The 21044-nt window shown below is 44.7% G+C and overlaps 1 protein-coding gene across 1 annotated transcript in view; it reads left to right on the top strand.

Annotated features, from left to right (window-relative positions):
• The window catches only part of syn2b (synapsin IIb), a 65907-nt gene extending 49502 nt beyond the window's left edge, over nt 1-16405 (top strand). Inside the window, exons 6-13 of the mRNA XM_023799664.2 lie at nt 793-855; nt 1128-1270; nt 1916-1990; nt 3051-3153; nt 9783-9932; nt 10717-10783; nt 14598-15021; nt 15504-16405. Of these exons, the coding sequence (XP_023655432.1) occupies nt 793-855; nt 1128-1270; nt 1916-1990; nt 3051-3153; nt 9783-9932; nt 10717-10783; nt 14598-15021; nt 15504-15636 (1158 nt within the window). The 3' untranslated portion in view covers nt 15637-16405. The remainder of the gene's footprint in view (nt 1-792; nt 856-1127; nt 1271-1915; nt 1991-3050; nt 3154-9782; nt 9933-10716; nt 10784-14597; nt 15022-15503) is intronic.
• Nucleotides 16406-21044: the final 4639 nt, after the last annotated feature.

The raw sequence follows: 21044 nt of genomic DNA, 5'->3' as shown, positions 1-21044 counted from the left end.
CTGTCTGACTGAGACACAATTAAGTCATCATGTAATCAGCCAATCACATAGTAGCTTCCTTAAAGTATTGCTTTCACCACTGTTAGTTCAGTGGAAAAAAATCAGTTGGTTAATGACAAATAATAGTTAATGATTTCTCAGGAAAAAATATGCAAATGATCACACCTGGTTCTTAGGTAAAGAGACTGAGTGTCACAACTTTAGGGACGAAGGACTCAAGGGCAGGCGTTATAATAAAACAAAGGGGGTTTATTTGAACTAAAGGAACAGAGGCTGGAAACAAACTGGACCACAAGGATCAAAATGAGAGGAGCGGAAATTAGAAAGGGAACAGGCAAAAGGAGGGTTTGATGTCAGTTACTGGACTGGGGAACACCGGACTGGGAAGCACGTATATACAGGACTAACGAGGGAGCTAACTTGAGGCAGCTGGGAGTGATTAACATGAGGGTTAGGATTGAGAGGTAAGTCAGATGAGTAACAGGTGTGGCTTGTTAGGGTGGAGACAGGAGGGTCAGGTGGACATGGGGGGCAGGACATGATACTGAAGAAATGGAAAGAGGACCAAATCTAGCAAATGACCCAGAAAGCATAGGAGACGTGGATTAGTATTTGCATTGCTGTAGAAATATTTAAGAGAACTTGGTTTACGAACTAATATAATTCTTCATGCTTTATATGGGGTCAGTTAGTCATAGACATAAACTAAGGGATGTATATCCTTGTCATCTATCCGTAACCGGGGACAGGAACCAATCAAATGCTGTTCTTTCTTTTTTGTACATCTTCCAGATCACCATGCCTACATTCCCCGTAGTTGTGAAGATTGGACATGCCCATTCCGGCATGGGAAAGGTAAGGGCCCTATGCAATGAGGCCAGTGTGGCACCCTAGTGTGTGAGAGCATCAGATCAGTGTGTTACCGTCATGATGCGACAAGATTGCTGGTAAGTCAATGATAGCAGCGCATGTGTCCTCTCGGAACTGCATCCCTATAAATAAATGTACATGCACCCCACCCACACACGACCAACTTTCAAATCGAGCCACTTCCCGTGACTCTAGTCCATTTTCCCGCACTTCCTGCTTCCCCTCTCCTCTTTTGTCCATTTCCTCACCACACACAGGTGAAGGTGGACAACCACGGTGACTTCCAGGACATCGCCAGCGTGGTGGCCATCACGCAGACCTACACAACCACAGAGCCCTTCATCGACTCCAAATATGACATCCGGATTCAGAAGATAGGCAACAATTATAAGGCTTACATGTAAGAGCCCGCTTTGTGGCTTCTGCCGAAAATGTGCACATTTTGAAATATATTTATGTGCTTTGTTGACAACATCAATGATGTGCTGAAAGTGAGACTGGATTTAAATATCCACAGTTGAAGAGAAGGTGACAATAAGTGCTGCTGAATCACGGTTTTTACATAAGCGTGTTTCATTCAAACATTTGGCTACAGGATGATCGATAATGAAGACTCAGTTATTGCGTGCTGGGATGTTAAAGCTGTACTTTTAAGTATTTTGTTGAAATTAATGAAGAGCAAAGTCAAAACAGGGGGGGGGGGGGGAGTCACCAGTCATGAGAGATGGGAAGCAGTCTGCGTGGGGAGGAATTTTCCCATGATTTCCGTGTCTAATACCAGTAACACACTGACTCACTGCTAAAATCCCAGCACAACAAAGGATTTTTAAATGCCTGGATGCATGTTTTGTATGCTCATGGATGATTCACCATAGGCATTGTGTAAAGTTAGAGATAGCACCAGAAGTGAGATTAAACGCGCGGCTGCTAGAGGGCTGTTAGCACCTTCCCCTGTTATAGTTTCTCAAAAATGGCGTGTCCCGGTGATGCTGTTTTAGATTAAATGAGAGGACGTCATCACCCCCCCCCCCCCTTTTCTCGATAGGAGGACGTCCATCTCAGGAAACTGGAAGACCAACACAGGCTCTGCCATGCTGGAACAAGTGGCCATGACAGACAAGTGAGATGTGCTCAAAGGGTGTAGAGTGTGGTCGCAGGAAGGGGGATCGGACACTAGGTGGAGTAGTGCCACCTGAGGGTACCTTCGCCATGACATTCAATTAAATGACACAGGGACAAAAAATACAGACATAGAAACTAAACATGTACAAAGGAGACCCTGCAACCAAGTGCTTGCTATCTTATACAAACATGAATACATTCTGTTATAGTTTGAGAGTTTTAGGGGAGGTGTGTGGCTGAGAAGGTTAGTATGCCTGTAATCATGAAGATTGCTAGTTCAAATCCCACCATCAACAGTGTGATGTCAGCAGTGGCCCCCATGTGAGGCCCCTAACCCCACTGTCTGGCTGACCCTGCTCTTTCAAATGGGCATCACTTAGGATAAAAGCATCTGGTCAATAAAATAAATGTATGCAATGTTTGGGTCTTTTGTAGACTGCCTGCCAGACCATCTGGTACCTTTACTGAAAAGACAGGAAGATTATGTTAGATTGAGACTAATGACACCGATTTCCTGCAGAAGTCATGTGTTGACAGTTAAGCAGCAGTTTTCTGCTGGATTAGTGTACATTTGTAGGTAAAAATCACGACTGAACAGATATTATTATAGTGATGGACCATTTCTTAGCTGGCCAAGTGAGTATAAATCCATTATTGCAACTTTTTGTGATGTTCAATAAAAAAAAATCAACAAAGGACTACTCTTAAAACCCTGTTGTGCCATTGCGGGGTTTTACAATCTGCTAACACTAGGCATAGTTAAAAAAGGAAACAATGAATCATTTTTCACCCCATTTTAAAGACCATAGTCTATTTTTAATGGACTTAAAATGAATAATCAAAAACAGTTTCATAACATTAGAATGTCCAGTTATATCTCTGTAAGCCCTACATTCACTCTAAATTTCACATTAGATTTGAACAAATGCAGCCTCAAACACATGTTGTCTGTTCAAGCATCCGGCGCTGTAATGTCAGCATATCTCTGAGGTGTCTGACACGTGGTGAAAGCTAACGGGTCACTATCCAATGACATGTCACTGTCCTCTGTCTGGCAGGTATAAGCTGTGGGTCGACACCTGCTCTGAAATCTTCGGGGGACTAGACATCTGTGCAGTGAAGGCCATCCATGGCAAGGATGGCAAAGACTACATCACCGAGGTAAGCCCAACACACGGCATCAGACACGTGAGAGATGGGCGCAGTCGGGGATCTTTGTTGGTGCTCTTGTAAAATCTTTACAGCATTGGGACAGTTACTCTGTGCTTTGATACAACTGCCTGGAGCGACTAGTAAAGCTGTTAATGTTTCTGAAATTCCCCCACACTCAGAAACACGGACCTCAAACCTTCAAAAACATCCTCTTTGGAGACCATGGGGAGATAAATACGGGTTTTGTGACAGTAATTATTTTTGATAATGTCTATTGGATTAAGTCTGTCGTTTGCATTAAGCATGTAATTCATTTTTAATAGAAAGTCAGTCGTCAAGCTCACTGGCAGCAGAAATATTATAATTTCAGAGCGGAGAATTATCTTTTCAATTTTCCTCATCTTGCCCTGATTAAATGCATTTTTCAAAGAGACTCCATTCGGCCTTGGAGGGGAGGGCTGGTATTAAAAATGGGGGACGAGTACCAATAATAAATGGACTGAATTGTAAACATTTATATACAAATCCCTCGGAGCCCCTCCCAATATTAAGGTTTCTTCCCTTCTCTTGCTTACATTTAATTTTTGACTTGAAAGCGGAGCGTTCCAATGAAAGAGTAATCCAGACAGGATGTCTTAATTAAACAGAAGAGCGTTTTAATGATGTAGGAAAAGACACAGATGTCAACAGGCTGAGACGTCTCCTAGTAATAAACATGGTATTGGAGGGACTGCGGTCAAACATGAAGGCCAGCAAGGCATTAAAGCTTAATGATTCAAACACGGGAGTCTTGGAAATGCACCTCAATTCGCGGATGTAAAGTTTTATATTGTTTTTTTTTCTTGAAGCACAAGCCACAACAACAAGGCGTTTTCTCTTTCGTTTTTGCAAAATCTCGGAAACTCCTGCCTGGCTTTCCTATATTTTAAACCAGATTGCGAAACCGATTGTCCTGTCAAAAAGAAAAGTGGCGCCTTCAGATCGCACGTCATGCCGTGCAACTGACGAGTGTTTTCTGCCACGCTTGTGCGTCGCTGAGCTTCATGCACGGCTGACATGTTTTAATTAGCCGCTGCTGCCGTCGGTTCGAGGCACACTGTACTAAGTCTCTTCCCTCCCTCTGAAGTTTCCCATAGACGCAGATTAGAGAGACACAAGCAAATGTTTCTCATTCTGCCCCAATCACGATTTTTGCTGCACTACTTGTTTTGACATTTGTTGTTTGATGAGTAAATCTGATCTGGGGATTGTTTATGTTATTAATGCCTAAAAAGGCAGAAACTAAAGTTAATCTGATTCATCTGAAAAGAGGGGATTACAATAGTGCTTTGTATGGCCAACGTGTATCAAATGACACCTTAGAATATTCTACCAGATCCAGAATTATAAAATGTTTCCAGTGGTTGGTTGTCTGGTATTGCAACACCGAGAGCATCTGACAGGAGCTCATAGGTCAGTTTCTGCTGGTCAGCTGGGGTTTCAGTTGCTCTGCCCACTAAGAGACCAAAGCTAATTGCTCCTAATTGTATTTTTTGTAGTTTTAAGTCAGTTGTTGGTACGACGGTGGGCATTACGTAGCCTGGCAGTTAAGGGCGTGGACTTGTGATGAACGAGTTGCTGGTTCCAGTCCTGGAGAAGAGCCAGAAGTATTAGTTTGATCAGTAATCACAGGCAGATGTGTTAACATGAGGAAGGATTAAGCATCTGCTAAGATGCTAACATGATAATGGTGGAAGCAATGGTGCCGTGCTCTCCTGTGCTGGTAGCTGGGCTTTGGGGGTCCTTCCTCAGTCAGTCCGCTCTCCTGTGCTCTTAGCTGGGCTTTGGGGGTCCTTCCTCAGTCAGTCCGCCCTCCTGTGCTGGTAGCTGGGCTTTGGGGGTCCTTCCTCAGTCAGTCCGCCCTCCTGTGCTGGTAGCTGGGCTTTGGGGGTCCTTCCTCAGTCAGTCCGCCCTCCTGTGCTGGTAGCTGGGCTTTGGGGGTCCTTCCTCAGTCAGTCCGCTCTCCTGTGCTCTTAGCTGGGCTTTGGGGGTCCTTCCTCAGTCAGTCCGCCCTCCTGTGCTGGTAGCTGGGCTTTGGGGGTCCTTCCTCAGTCAGTCCGCCCTCCTGTGCTGGTAGCTGGGCTTTGGGGGTCCTTCCTCAGTCAGTCCGCCCTCCTGTGCTGGTAGCTAAGCTTTGGGGGTCCTTCCTCAGTCAGTCCGCTCTCCTGTGCTGGTAGCTGAGCTTTGGGGGTCCTTCCTCAGTCAGTCCGCCCTCCTGTGCTGGTAGCTGGGCTTTGGGGGTCCTTCCTCAGTCAGTCCGCTCTCCTGTGCTCTTAGCTGGGCTTTGGGGGTCCTTCCTCAGTCAGTCCGCTCTCCTGTGCTCTTAGCTGGGCTTTGGGGGTCCTTCCTCAGTCAGTCCGCTCTCCTGTGCTGGTAGCTGGGCTTTAGGGGTCCTTCCTCAGTCAGTCCGCCCTCCTGTGCTGGTAGCTGGGCTTTGGGGGTCCTTCCTCAGTCAGTCCGCCCTCCTGTGCTGGTAGCTGGGCTTTGGGGGTCCTTCCTCAGTCAGTCCGCCCTCCTGTGCTGGTAACTGGGCTTTGGGGGTCCTTCCTCAGTCAGTCCGCTCTCCTGTGCTGGTAGCTGGGCTTTGGGGGTCCTTCCTCAGTCAGTCCGCCCTCCTGTGCTGGTAGCTGGGCTTTGGGGGTCCTTCCTCAGTCAGTCCGCTCTCCTGTGCTCTTAGCTGGGCTTTGGGGGTCCTTCCTAAGTCAGTCTGCTCTCCTGTGCTCTTAGCTGGGCTTTGGGGGTCCTTCCTCAGTCAGTCTGCTCTCCTGTGCTCTTAGCTGGGCTTTGGGGGTCCTTCCTAAGTCAGTCTGCTCTTCTGTGCTTTTAGCTGGGCTTTGGGGGTCCTTCCTCAGTCAGTCCGCCCTCCTGTGCTGGTAGCTGGGCTTTGGGGGTCCTTCTTCAGTCAGTCTGCTCTCCTGTGCTGGTAGCTGGGCTTTGGGGGTCCTTCCTCAGTCAGTCTGCTCTCCTGTGCTGGTAGCTGGGCTTTGGGGATCCTTCCTCAGTCAGTCCGCCCTCCTGTGCTGGTAGCTGGGCTTTGGGGGTCCTTCCTCAGTCAGTCCGCCCTCCTGTGCTGGTAGCTGGGCTTTGGGGGTCCTTCCTCAGTCAGTCCGCTCTCCTGTGCTCTTAGCTGGGCTTTGGGGGTCCTTCCTAAGTCAGTCTGCTCTCCTGTGCTCTTAGCTGGGCTTTGGGGGTCCTTCCTCAGTCAGTCTGCTCTCCTGTGCTCTTAGCTGGGCTTTGGGGGTCCTTCCTAAGTCAGTCTGCTCTCCTGTGCTCTTAGCTGGGCTTTGGGGGTCCTTCCTCAGTCAGTCCGCCCTCCTGTGCTGGTAGCTGGGCTTTGGGGGTCCTTCTTCAGTCAGTCTGCTCTCCTGTGCTGGTAGCTGGGCCTTGGGGGTCCTTCCTCAGTCAGTCTGCTCTCCTGTGCTGGTAGCTGGGCTTTGGGGGTCCTTCCTCAGTCAGTCCGCCCTCCTACCCTTGACCAGTCTCCACCGACCATGATGATTGAGTGAAGCCTTTCCAGAGCCGTGGGCTTCATTAAACACCATGATACCTCTATGGAGCATCAGTGCTGAGGAGCGGCATCTGTGCCGCAAGGCCAGCCGACAGAATCCTCATTGTCTAAGTCTCACAACGGTTCCTCGTCAGGAAATTCCTTGTTGTTTTGTTTCCTTCTGCCCTGGGCTCATGACTAAAATGCACGATTCAGTTTGTTTCATCTGCCTGTCTGATAAATGTGGGTCCTAATGTGCCGAGTAACACACCAATCCAGCAGGTAGGGCAGCGTTTTCAAGTCTCAGGAAAATGGCGCTATCATTTGCCCGGAATTTATAAAGCGGCATTTTATAACTGCTAGTGCCACCTTACTGTTTTATAATGTATTTCTTCCCGCGGGTGGTGAAATTAACACTATATTTTTTTAACTTTCATTTTTACACATTACATGACCACAGATCTTATTAAAATATTAGTCATCGTTTGTCACCTGCTAGGCTTAGGATTAGTGTGCATTTTACAGTTTTCCCTTCAGCACTCTGGCTGGAAAAATTGCAAAACATTTATTTCAGAGACACCAAAATGCCCCTCAATCACTCTTCGGTCTTAGACGTTTTAGTGAAATAATATTCATTATATGGCCACTGGCAAGCTTTGTGCTGTACTGGTCCAGTACACTTACCCATCGTCCTTAAGGGCTTGTCCAGTTCAGAGTCAGGATGAGCCTGGAGCTCGCCCCAGCAATCACCGGGCACGAGGTCGGGATGCCCTGGAGGGAGCGTAACGTTAGCCATCTAACAAATGACCAAGCTGAATTGTTTCCACTAGCGGTCAATAACACACTTTTGTAACATTTGTTTATTGACTGAATTATCAATTGACAGTATTAGAAACATTCCGGCCTTGAGTCCACTTCCCTAACTGGGTTTGTTTCAAGTCTGTTGTGACCTCTGCTGTCCTAGATTACACTGCAGGCCCTTCCAGCCTCCCGGAGTAATGAAAAATTTTCAGAATAACTTTCGGCTATTTCCGGTTGGTAGTAACAGAGGATGTTGTGGGGGGGGGGTTGTGTTTGGGGGTCTCACGGAGACAGACAGGAATTGGTCCTGATTTCCCCCTGCGATGCCTTCAGGAGGTACAGTCTCCAAATGACAGCATGCACGAGCTGCATCTGAGAGCTCACGCTAATCCTTTCACAGCACGATGACAGCGCGTTCTTGAAAAGTGAACACTTCCACCTTGATATTGCATGTTGTCATGGATGCCTGTTTAGGCAGTTTTGAAAGGTAGTCAGGGTTTTGTGCAGGTCTTCCATGCACCTGTGCATCACTGCTGCCTCTTAAACCAGTCCCATAAGGCCGTTTGACAGCTCCTAATAAGGACCCACATGATTCATAGTTTTATTTACCGTCCACATTTTGCCATTGCTGTCACAGATAGACAAAATCAGACATTACAGCTATTAAATATAGGACCAGACCAAATTCATTCTGGGAGGGGGTGAGGCTTGCACTACCTCCCCCGCATTTCTTGCAGCTGGCTGTCCGTCATTGTCCCCACAGGGGACGGGGGCAGCATGAAGTGAAACCGAAGGAGAGCTCAGTGAATAATATGCTTAATAAAAATAACCTTGAAGGTGCTTTGGTCAAATAATGCATAAATCCCAGCAATGTGAAGCATCAGTTAGGGCACTACGGCCGCCTTGCGCGTTTCCCTGAGGGCGATCCGGCTGGCAGGACCCTCATTGTGGGGGTCCCGAGCGGCTGGACCAGGCCAAGAGGACGCCCACGTAACACCTGGCTGCGGCAGACAGATGGGCACTTCCGGAGGGTGGGACTGGACCGTGTGTCAGCCTGGGGGGCACCAACCGGGATCCAGAGGAGTTTCGTTGTGTGGTGGGTGCAGCGGCAACGCGCTGCTCCAGTGCAGCTCCCCGACCTGACCTGACCAGAATGTGAATTCAGCTAACAAAGTGAACGGGGTGCAACATCCGTCCATCTTCCGTACCACTTATACAAAATAGGGTTGCAGTGTGTAAGAATCTTAATGAATATATATGCATATATTATATATATTGTATATCGATATGAAATAATGCAGTTCTATTGAAACTTCCTCTGTTTATCTGTTCTAAAAATCTGCTGTTCAGACTGTCAGTAATTAATATGCCTTAAGCAGCCACTCTGGGAGAGCTTATTATATTTGGAGTAATATTAAAATTTTGTAGTTTGCAAGAAAACGTCTAATTACATCTGCCAGTGCCAATATTTAAAGAATTAAAGGAAACTTAGATATTATGAATATGTTTGTTCACTCTTCCGTAATATGTAATAAGCTGTGTCATCCCTAAATTTGTCTTTTGTCTTGCCATGTGAAGGACTGTATAAATGTAGTGCTTGGTTTATTTTAGGTGAGTGGTGTGCAAAGGAGAAAAGGCTGGTAATATTGGGAACTAAAATCAGTTTTGTTATGCAACTTCTACTTCTGTTTAGAAATATAAAAGCAGGTGTAAGGATAGACAAGTGTGAGAGAAATGTGGCTTTGTGTGACTTGCCTTGGCTGGCTGCCGACAGTCGAACGATAGACGTGGCAGAACATACCATGTGTGGCAAAAGCGTGGGGGGAGCTGAACAGAAAACCAGCGAAGCGATGCGCGTCAGCAGCCCAGAGCCAGGCAGCAGTGATGTTTGATGGGGCCAGCTGGATGCACACAAGCAGTCATGGAGGAGGGCAAATGCCCACCCCTCATTTGGACCACCCAAATGCCCTCCATGCCATGCAAATCTTCCCCAAAGTGACCCTTTTTGTGACAAAGTGGAATTTCACTGCACCCCTTGCCTGAAGATGGTCACCAAATATTAAAAGATGGCAGACAATAAATCAAGCAGCATGATGTAAAATGGATAATTTAACTTTATATTTGAGATATGCAATAGATGTTTATCTGATAGGAAAAAGTGTTTCTATTGTTATTTGGTTATAAATGATTATTATTGCTGACTTGACACTTACCCTAAGTGACTTACTTTTATACAGCTGCAGTGATGTGAATGAACACCTGCTTTTATTATATGTATGTGCGTCTGTGTGTTTGTTCTGGCCCTGTACAGGTGGTAGGATCCTCCATGCCGCTGATTGGGGAACACCAGGCTGAGGACCGTCAGCTTATCGCTGACATGGTGGTGGCCAGAATGAACCAGACTGTGGCACGAACCACCAACCGCTCCCCACAAAGGCCCACCACCGTCCAGCCTCCTCAGGTGAGGGAGGGAGCCTCGCCATTTTCAGATTAAACACATGGACCATCTCACACAGGGTGGGCCTTTTATGAAGAGCACAGGAGGAGGGTGAGATCTGTCCTTTAGATCGTCTGTTGCTGAGAGTGATATAAGGCGCCATCTGGTGGTGAAAGTGTGGGATTCCGTGCAATAGTGTTTGATGTTTATTTTTAAGTTCATCTATCTATCTATAGAGAAAATATCTATCAGTACTCTAATATATAGAGTACTGATATATAGAATATATCGATCAGTTCTCTCTCTATGTATATTTATATACATGACATTTTCATTCTAGAAATGTACATGTAACATGTATGTAACAGTTTTATTAGCTTGTAAATTGTCTGTATGGTTTGCAAACTTCCCCAACAGTTTTGATGTAGCTAATTTTAGGTTTACAATGGAATAATACAGATTTGCCATTAGATTAATTACGTGAGAGTCTGAAAGCGTGAAAGTCACGCCAGATGTGTGAGAGTTGGCAGCTATGGAATACTGTTTCAGGTTTGGTTCGTACTGGTCCAGAACATGTTACATTTCACCACCACCGCAACGATAAATGATCTTGCCTCCCTGAAATGACCAGCTTGAAGGGTTTGTCATGAAATCCCATGCACAACAGCGTTGGAGTAGTTTGGCTCCGAAAGGGCGCAGCATTGCTGGCCGTGGAGATCGACAATCTCCTGTTAGCCCACCGCTGTCGTTTAAGGAACGGAGCCCCAGGTCCTCACTCCATGCTCATCCATGTCCTTGTGTCTTCCAGTCGGCAGCCCCGAAGGAAGGACTGACAGACGGCGGCAAGATCCCAGCGCAGCGGCCGGCGCCCCAAGGTTGTTTACAGTACATTCTGGACTGTAATGGCGTTGCAGTAGGACCAAAACAAGTCCAGGCAAACTAAACGACTAAATGAAACTGATGCGAGAAGCCACAGACGTCTGTTAGCCAAATAATAAAAATAAAAAGAGTTGTTCCATTTAATGGAGAAGCAAGTGATAACCTGAGGGACGCAAAGGGGGAACGTAGTTTGTGCAATTCTGCCGTGTTTCCGAGCTGGCCTGGACTGTGTTTTTTCTATGCAGTGTCAAAATGTACTGTTTACCTGTGAATGTGTGTGCTTGTAATGGCTGCCTCTGTTCTCCTGTAAATTTTGTGGTTTTTCTTCAGGGCTGTCGTCAATGGTGTAAAAACGAATTGTGCCTAAATCGAGTCCAGTGCTGCCGTGTTTTCGTGTGGTTTTCTTCACACTGTTACCAGTATTCACTATTTATCTACCCGTTTCCTCACCCTCGTTTAAATTGATAGTGCTGATATTTCGTGGTGACCAGTAGGTGGCGGTTTCTCCATCATCCCTTCACTGATCCGTGCGTCCGTTTCTCTATGTGTGTCTGTGTGACAGAGACCTCATCCGTGTGTGACGGTAGTGATTATTTTCTCTATTCAAAAATATACTTATATATTGCTTGCATGAGTGATTCAAAGACAGTTAAAGATTTGTATTTGACTATGTGTTTTCACGTGGGATATACAAGGAATGTATATTCGTGATCATCGTTTTATTATATTCAGAAATGTTCTATCTGTAATTCTGAGCATGAAAATATTTTGTTTTTCCTCTTTGGTACAACATGTTAAAAGAGGTTATAACGGCAAGGGAACAGAACCAACCCCACGAATTTCCAGCAATACAGTCAGAAAACCTGGACCTGAGTAATTTTATATACATATAGCCAACATTCACATCTGTTCTCCAGTAGTTAAATTTTTTTTTTTTTTGAAAGTTGAAGTCTTTGTGCGGTCATTTACTGTTAATACTGGATTATTTTTTCCTTTGAAAAAAGAACTGTAACTGAAAATGCTGTTTCTAAGATTTCCGGAAACCATTGGGTTTTTTTTGTTACACTGAATGCTGCGACAGGCGCAATGAATCGGACTGTCAGCAGAAAAGCGCTCTAATACGGTCTCAGCGCTTCGCTATGCGCTCCGTGAGTAAAAGCGGAGGTCCCTGTGAGATCCGCAGCGGAATAATGAAGTGATTTTCCGTTTGTTTTGCCCATGCAAACTGAAAGTCCCGATTTGCTCAGATTTTTTTTTTGTTTGCCGTAAAAGGTCAGCGTAATAAAACGCGACCTGAAAGCTTTACTCCTATTACTGTGGACTTAGCACTATTAAAATCGCAGAACACCCAGCCTGTCGAACCTCGGCTGACCTCTTTAGGTGTTTTTTTCCAGTAAAGTGTTTATTGTTTCAAGTCCATTGTTTCAAAAGACCCTGCGACTCTGAATAGGATAAGCGATTACATAAAATGGATGGATAGATGTTTCTGACCAAAATGAACATTGCTATATCATAGCCATATCGTTTCCTTGCTTTAGAGGTTTTATGTAAAACGTGATGATCGAATCGCGTTATTACTGGCAAAAGATATTTATTGTTAATTTTCCACGGTGATTAAATAGGCCGATTCCAAAGTTAAGACTGATGAAAATACAGTCGCCCTTCCAGATTCGCGAATTTGATATTAACGGTTTCGGTTATTCGCCATTTGGCCGTGACAGTTTCCGGAATATTTTTGGACTGTCAAAAACATAGGGTCTAAACAGTAGACTTACCGAAAGTGATTTGGATCACAAATAATGTAATATATTAGTGTTATTTAATATTTGGTAGTATAAGTAGCCTACATGCTATATCGTTAATATTAAAAAAAACGTCCTCCCTAACTCTCGCGAAAGTGAAAGGGTGACTTTGTAGTTCTAAGGGGATAGTTTTTACATTATTATATATATATATATATATATATATATATATATATATATATATATATATATATATATATATATATATATATAATAGCCTAAATAATACTAACTTATATATAAATGGATGCCTAAATAGTTTTACATAAAAATACAAATATATATATATAAATTACACAAATTTCTTAATGTGATTAAACTTTGAATTATATTTATTAAAATGTATGTAAAGCAAACATAGGCCTACCTAAAACAGGATTTTATGAAAGGTTTTATTAAATCAGTCACTGACGTGATCAATCAGTTAAACGTGATACTGTAGCAATTGTCCATGTGTAGGCCTGCAGATGCACCCCTTTGCCAACTGCTGGCAGTCAAATCACAGTGGATTACTTGCTTAAAAGATATTTATGGTATTTAGTGCTTTACCTGACGTGCTATAATGAATATCAGGGCAAAAAGTATTTTGAAAATTGTTTTTCTTTTGAATAACGTCACTTTGACAAAAACAGAGGCTGCCGGTCCTTGGAGAAGTTTAATGCACACAAATGTTTTTTTTTAATTATCGAGTGTTTCACCTCTAGAGGGAGCTGAGACCCTAGTAAGGAAAGTGTGTTGCGGTTTTTCCTACTCTGACAGCCTACGGAGTCAAACTCATGTCAGTTTCTGCTGAAAGGTTTTCCCCCTATGCCACCCTTTTATAAATCCAGGGCTTCAGTGGAAAAGGACTCGGAGAACAGCTCCCCCGCCTGTTCCATGACCTTTGGTGCCCCCGTGTCTCTCTCCCAAGCAATAAAGCTTCCTCTGTGAGACCCTTATGTCCCATGTCGAAATATCTGCAACCAAGTCACATTTTAATCTTTATTTCGGTTTTTACCCTTTATAGACTATCATGCTTTAATTTTTCCGGTGGGACGGTGTGCACCCCTGTGGGGGACCTTGGGCTGAGGTCAGAGAGTGAGGGGGTGGAAGATGAACAACAGAAAGAAGCTCTGTGTATACAGTGACAGAAAGAAAGAAAGACTGAAGGATAAGTTAAAAAATTGTACGATGTGTCAAGTCAAAAAAAGTCCCGCTAATAGCACATGTTATGTAAATTACTATTAAATTTTACTTTTTCCGTCAAAACATTTAATTAACAGGCAACATTCCTGTTTGATATAGCCTACCCTCCTACTCATGTGGATATGAATATATATTCTTTTTAAGTACACATTGCGTTGTAACTGCGAAGGTTATAATGATATTCGGCATCCATTAACGAATTGGTAACTATTCACGTCAAAAGCAGGTCATAACACAACTAACTATTTATCTGCCGGTAAAAAGGCACTGTACAGTTTGTGTGAGAAAATGGAGAGAACAGGCCGTGCGGGTCCATTTGCGAGGGATTACCGGGGCAACCGGCCGCACGCCCTGAGAGAGCGGATGCGGGCTCCGCCCACCGGGCATGCCTCCTCTCTGCCTTGCTTTTGATGCATGACTCTGGTGTTATCGCTGTGGAATGGCTACGTCGTTACCCCCTGCTCTACCCCCTGCTCGCCCTCTTCGCATCCATGTACTCCGGTCGTAACTCCGTCTGTCTTTGATATCCCAGGAAGCACCTTCCCCCAGCCACACCCCACTCCCCTCCCTGGATGTACCGTCTGTCATGTCAACCTCAAGAGTCTGTCACCCAATTTGTATTCCTTCATATAAGGCAGGGTGATGTTGGAGGGGGGGGGCTTTTGTCTGTTTGTCGGACGTAGAACAATCAATAAAACATTTCAAACAACAGGTGCTGGATTTAAAATGTGCTTCTTTTTACTTTGAAAGCCTGTGGGGGGTTAGGGGGCTTTCTGTGTGAAAATGTTGTGATATCATAAAGTGTTTCTTGTACTAAACCTAGGGGGCGCAGTGCAACCCCAAGAATCGCAGTCTCAAAGTCAGGAGGCTCCGCCGGCGTCCGCTCCCAGTGTTTCTGCACGGGACCCGGCGCCCCCACTGGCCCCTGCCCCCACCACACAGCAGCCCCAAGCTCTGGGCCAAGGCTCACCTGCTCCCGGCAAGCCGGCAGACCAGCCTCCGAAAGCGCTGCCTCCGAAACCGTTGCCCCCCAAGCCTGTGCCGCCCAAGCGGCAGAACTCCAAGCCCCAGATTCAGCCAAAGCCACAGCCGTCCACTCCAGCCAAGGCCCAGCCAACCCCCCAAGCTCAACTCCCACCTCAAGCCCAGCCCCTGGCCTCAGGCCCAAATCCAGTCCCAACCCAAGCCCAGGTTCAGCCAGTCCCAGAACAGCCTGCTGCCCAACAGAAGACCCAACCACAGCTGAAGTAAGAACCCCAGATGAGCTCAGGCTGGATTAAAGCCTTGACGAGCTCGACCTCCGCATAACGTACAATTGGTCATGGGATGTTTGGTGCCACATTAACAAGACCAGCAAATCTCTATCTATATCTTTAAAATCATCTATAGTATATGTATCTTATGCATTTTGAAATGGACATTTTAAAAATCTGTGTATTTTTATTGTATACAAAGGCATGGGTATGAAGATTACATCTCTTTCAAGATTTATAATCTGATGACCACTTGTAAGAGGTACAAAGTAGAATAGAAAAACTTAAAAATCTGTTATTCATGTGACAGGTTGGTTAATCTCCCTTACTGTGTGGCACATGCTAAATGCTGATATCCACATCCCGCAATGAGCATGTTTAGTGAGTCTTTCAGAGGAGCTTCCAGTGTTTCTTCAAATGCTCTCCTGACAGTATTGAGGTTTTTCCTTCTCACTTGGCCTCTCCTTGTTTTCCAGTAAGTCACAGTCCCTGACAAACGCCTTCAGCTTCGGTGACACGTCCTTCTTTCACTCCAGCAATGAGGATGAGGCCAAAGCGGAGACCATTCGAAACTTGCGAAAGTCTTTCGCCAGCCTGTTCTCTGACTAGCGCCTGTCGCCCAGCGCCAGATAATGGTCAAACGAGCGCTCGAAGATGTGTGTCCAAGTCTTGGAACAGTTGTGTTTCGTTGTGCATCTCTTTGTGTCGCGTACCTCCTATCCCCACTGGGTTGCCAGCAAGGTCCTGATGGTTTAGGTACAGAGGTACTTTTTTGATGAAACAGGGGTGATATTTTTGTAGTCTAATGAAGAGATTTACAGTGATGTTGTTGGCCGAGTGAAACACAGAATGAAAAAACTGTGTAGAGTTATCCATTGGTGTTATAGCTTCATTGTGACTGTGTATTCCCAAACAAAACAGTTGTGGTTAGTTCCTCTAGCTTTTCGGTGTATGTGTTCGAAGAAGTCAATACACTTATGTTTCTTATTATATTATCACCAGGTCCTGATAGTGGCTCAATACATCAGTTCAGATTAATTGGTGGAACTCAGACACATGACTGGGATGGCCAGTTTCACCAAACACATGGCATTTCAGGCCACTGCTTCGTGTCCCGTGAAGAGTTTTGCTGTCTCGCACTTTGGTAGACCTTGTCAACCCGCCCGTCCGTGAAGTGTTGAAGCCTCATCACTGTGTTTCTGCGGTAGAAACCCCCTGGCGTGTTGTGCAGTGTGTTGCGCATCATCCTCGAAGCTGACTTCCCACCTTGGCGTTGTTGCCTCCATTTTGTCTTCTACCTGTATTCAGTATTGCTTTGCATGACCCAGTGATGACTGTTTCCTCTATAGTTGTCAATAAATATGTGACTCATCATTCACCCACTTGACTGCTGATCTGTATGCTGAATTTGGCAGGTTATCCATAACTTTCTCATTCTACTGACTCTGTCATTCAAAGTGACCAATGTGCTCTTACATACACACCCACCTTGGTGTCTGCCGGAACCTTCATGTCCACCACATAGCTGCCTAATGCAGTGTCAGTCAATGCAATAGGTGGCAGACGATCGCCTATAGCGCCATCTTGTGATGGAGCGTCTACTAAGCAAGCCAATTTCACTTTGTCTCAGACAGGGGGCGCCAGCAGTGAAGCTTGCTTAGGGCGGCACATGGGCTTCTAGCTCAGTGGTTAAGTCTCAATGTCCAGGTCAACATCCACAGGCTTTCTTAGATTGGTCAGTTTCACTCATACTGTAAGTGGCTGATCCTGCAAGGATTTTAATCTTTTCATCCTTCAAAATGAATCTAAAATCATTTCATATAAATATATAAAAGATTAGTTAAACTGCAACTTTTTATTGTACAATACTTCCCTCATACAATACTCTTGGCCACAAACACCATGTGCTTATTTCACAAAGCAACTTGTTTATGGATGTTGCCTTTCTAAAGTGATTGCTGTCGCAGAATCTAAATCGATATGCACCGATACATTACCTGGTCAGAATTACAATACTATGTTAATAAGCTAATAATATTAAAACCACTGTGAAATTATATATTAAGGAAGGGAACAGTCAATTCTTGAATTTGATGTGTTGAAAGTACAGAAATAGGCAAGAGTAAGGATCTGAGCCACTCTGACAAGGGCCAAACTGTGACAGCTAGACGACTGTGTCAGAGCATCTCCAAAAAGGCGGGTCTAGTGAGGTATTCCCGGTTTGCAGTGGTCAGTACCTACCGAAAGTGGTCCAAGGAAGGGCACCCAAGGCTCACTGATGCGTGTGGGGAGCGGAGGCTAACCCGTCCGGCTCCATCCCACAGGAGAGCTACTGTAGCACAAATTGCCGAAAAAGCTAATGCTGGCTGTGACAGAAAGGTGTCAGAACACAGTGCATCACAGCTCACTGCGTATGGGGCTACATAACTGCAGACCGGTCAGAGTGCTCATGGTGACCCTTGTCCACCGCCGAAAGCACCTACGATGGGCAAGTGAGCATCAGAACTGGACCATGGAACAATGGAAGAAGGTGGCCTGGTCTGATGAGTCAGATTTTCTGTTACATCATGAGGTCGGCCGGGTGTGTGTGTGTGGTTTACCTGAGGAAGAGATGGCACCAGGATGCACTATGGGATGAAGGCAAGCCAGGGGAAGCTGTGTGATGCTCTGGGCAATTTTCTGCAGGGAAACCTTGGGTCCGGGCATTCATGTGGATGTTATATTGACGCGTACCACCTACCTAAATACACCAAATACACCCCTTCATGGCAACTGTATTCCCTAAATCCATGGAGGCCTCACGTTGCAACTTACAGGATTTAAATGATCTATTGCTAACATCTTGGTGCAGGATACCAAAGGACACCTTCAGAGTTCTTGTAGAGTCCATGCCTCAATGGGTCAGAGCTGTTTTATTTTTTTCCGAGGGGGACCTACACATTATTAAGCAGGTGGTTTGGTATGGCTGATCGATGTAGTTACTTTATACAACCAGCAGAGGACAGCATAAGTCCAGCATTACGGCCCAAGGTTCCTATTGTTCATTAACAATTATCAGTATTCCTAAATATGAGAAACCATTTACCTCTGAAAGAAATGGTGAAATAAAAACGAGATGGATGAATTTTCATCCATCCAGATCAATTGTTTTTAATGCCAATAAACGTATTTTAGAGAAATTGGAAAAGACAACATTAATACAACCTTGCAGATGTATAGTTTCATAAATGAAATATAGCACATTTGTTCCCTTTTGGTCACACGTGAATAAAAGTTGCTGAGTGGTGAGCAGCGCGGGTTGCACAGGGGAATCAGGCTGTGGGAACGTAGCGCGCGGATGGCCGACGCCATTCCTCTTGGTGCTCCCCTCAGCCCCCCTCCGAACATGAAACTTTCTGCATCGTTTATTTTACATAAAAGCAATACTCCCGAGAAAAGGCAGCCAACGCATCCAGAAGCCGTACGTCTTTTTTTTTTTATTTTTGCGCACTCATCCAGTCAGTATGCTTTTAATGCTTTTGCACAAGCCGTGCAAAAGTGAGACCACGGCCGATTCAGGGCAACGGATCCAGTCGGCTCCAAACCGCTGCGTCGGACAGTTATACTCTGTGTATTTTTTCAGTTCATTGGTGACAGGACCTTAAAACTGGAACAGATTTAGTGAATTATTCATGATAATGATATACAATCGTGGAATAACATTTGGTCGATTTAAAGTTTTTTTTCTTCTCCTTTTGTGTGTATTGTAGGGGCTTATAATGCTGAGGCTCCGGTAGCTAGGTTGACTCTGAGGCTTCTTTGAGTCCATTCTGGGTAAGGCGATCAGAGCGGATATACCGAAAAACCTATAAGCAGAGACAGGACGGAGTATTTTCGCTCTAAAGTTTCATCTCTCTTCGTCATGGGACGGAGAACCGAGGCTTCTCTTTAGATGGTAGCTGCAGTGTGTGCTGATAGCTTTTTTTTTTATAAACGGCCTATGGTCCAGTTATGCCTGCAAGAATCATCCAAGTTAAAAAGAACTATCTTAATGCGTGGGCGAAAGTGCGCAGTGATCGATGGTCTTATAAACTATCAGACATTTCCAAATTCTACACACGTATATCCTCAGAAACGGATTTTGCGTGCTTGCAAGTGTAACTATACATCACATCAGTAGTGCCTGCTTTTTACGTGCCAAAAAAAAATTAAGCGTGTCCTATGAGATCATTTAATTGTAAGTAAATTGAACAGTCCTGATGATTCTCTTCAATAAAAAATAGGTATAGGTAATCCCCCGCGACCCAGTAGGATACGCGGGTTGGACAATGGATGGATGGATGGATGGTATAGGTAATCGGTTCGTCTTATACATTTAAACACCACTGCTCCTCTCAGGAGACCTGCATACTGTACCAAGTAAACTAATGTGATTATGTCATAGTGCCGGTTTTTATTATTATGATCTATTGACTATTGTGTACTACACTCACTCATAATATCCTTATCATCCTAATGCCCATTACGATAATCTACTCTGACTGCACTCACTCATTATAGGCCTACTGTTCGTGACTGCGGTGTTTGCTTATGTATGGCAGAAATTACATTGACTTCTTTCAAATCTAACATTTTTGGACATGTCATACGCAGGAGTGTTGCTACGATCTTAAAACATCTGGGGCGGATCCCCGGTCATCAAGCTGAGAGTATGGCTGTTTAAACAACCGAGAAACAAATCATTAGTAACTCGCTTCAGCCCCACATGCCCAGCCTACCGATCTCTCAGGTCATATTTAATTAAAGTCCTCAATCTGCTAAACAGAATATCAATGGACGTTCATCTACCTCCTACAGCACTTACCATTTTATAGCTTGATTTGTGTATTTGTCAGGCTTTTGGTCTGAAGATGCCTGACGAGCTGGTGGCCTCTGCTTACAAGTTTGTTCGCTCTCAGATCTGTATTAAAGCAGACATTTAAAGCAAACCACACGCTGAAAAAAACATCACATAAAAAGCATCGTTAAATGTACATGACGCTAATCCGAGAGCTCTGCTCTGTTCCATTTCGTCCTAATCCAATTGTCAATTCTTAGCAATTATGCAAATAACTGCTAACGTCTGCAGAGTGACAATTATTCCGGTTACCGCAACGTCGCACAGTTAGTTACACGTGATTCATATCCTTCCTCCCTCCCAAGAAACTCCAATTTTTATCAGTTTATAATAAGAAAGTTTTGTTAGATTTGTTCAGGCTTTGTAATAAAATTAAATTGCCTGTATAATTTTTCCTAACTCGAATTAAGTAATGAACTCTAAACAGCAGCAGATGTGGTTTAATTCGTGAGCATCGTCTCACTGTCGAAGTTTCAGACCATTATTTGCGCTGTTTTGGGGTACAATAAATTCACAGCTCAGGTGATGCCCGTACATATGCGTAGTTTGACGTTTTACGTATCACACATCGGAGATTTTTACTTGTTTAGTTGCTTAGGGCAAGGCTGCGCTTCATCGGTCTCTTATAATACCTACTATTTTCCATATCATTTTGCTTGAGTTTCTGTCTCATTTAACCCTATCCTATATAGCCTAAGTCTTTTCAACTCCGACAAAATCGAAGCAGTTGTAAAAACGAATCGAAAACTTGATGGCTTTGGCGGTGGCTCATGTCTAACTATTTGACATCTGTTTATAACTTTAATATATTATCCCCGAATAAAACGCCCGGAGCCCACAGATCAGACGGCTTTATTGTGCGTTCATAAAGCATTGTGGTCTACCAAGAGCATATCTATATGGCTTAATCAACTTGAAACAACTGTGAACCGAGAATATTCCTACTGGCAATGAACAAATATGACTATACCTCGCTTCCTACATTTGGGTACATAATTGTAGATGTGGCATGTGAACTGATATGAAGTACTGACCACTTGGGCGAAATGTGGAAAACAATCAACTGGATCTGGATCTGGGGGGGGGGCGTGTAAGAAACGTTTCCGCATTTTCCTCCATGTGATCCCAGGCGCTCGCGACC

The sequence above is a fragment of the Paramormyrops kingsleyae genome, chromosome 8 (genome assembly GCF_048594095.1).
Source record: "Paramormyrops kingsleyae isolate MSU_618 chromosome 8, PKINGS_0.4, whole genome shotgun sequence".
NCBI lineage: Eukaryota > Metazoa > Chordata > Actinopteri > Osteoglossiformes > Mormyridae > Paramormyrops > Paramormyrops kingsleyae.
Note: the sequence above shows the minus strand (reverse complement) of the source record. Positions and strands in the feature narration are given on the sequence as shown.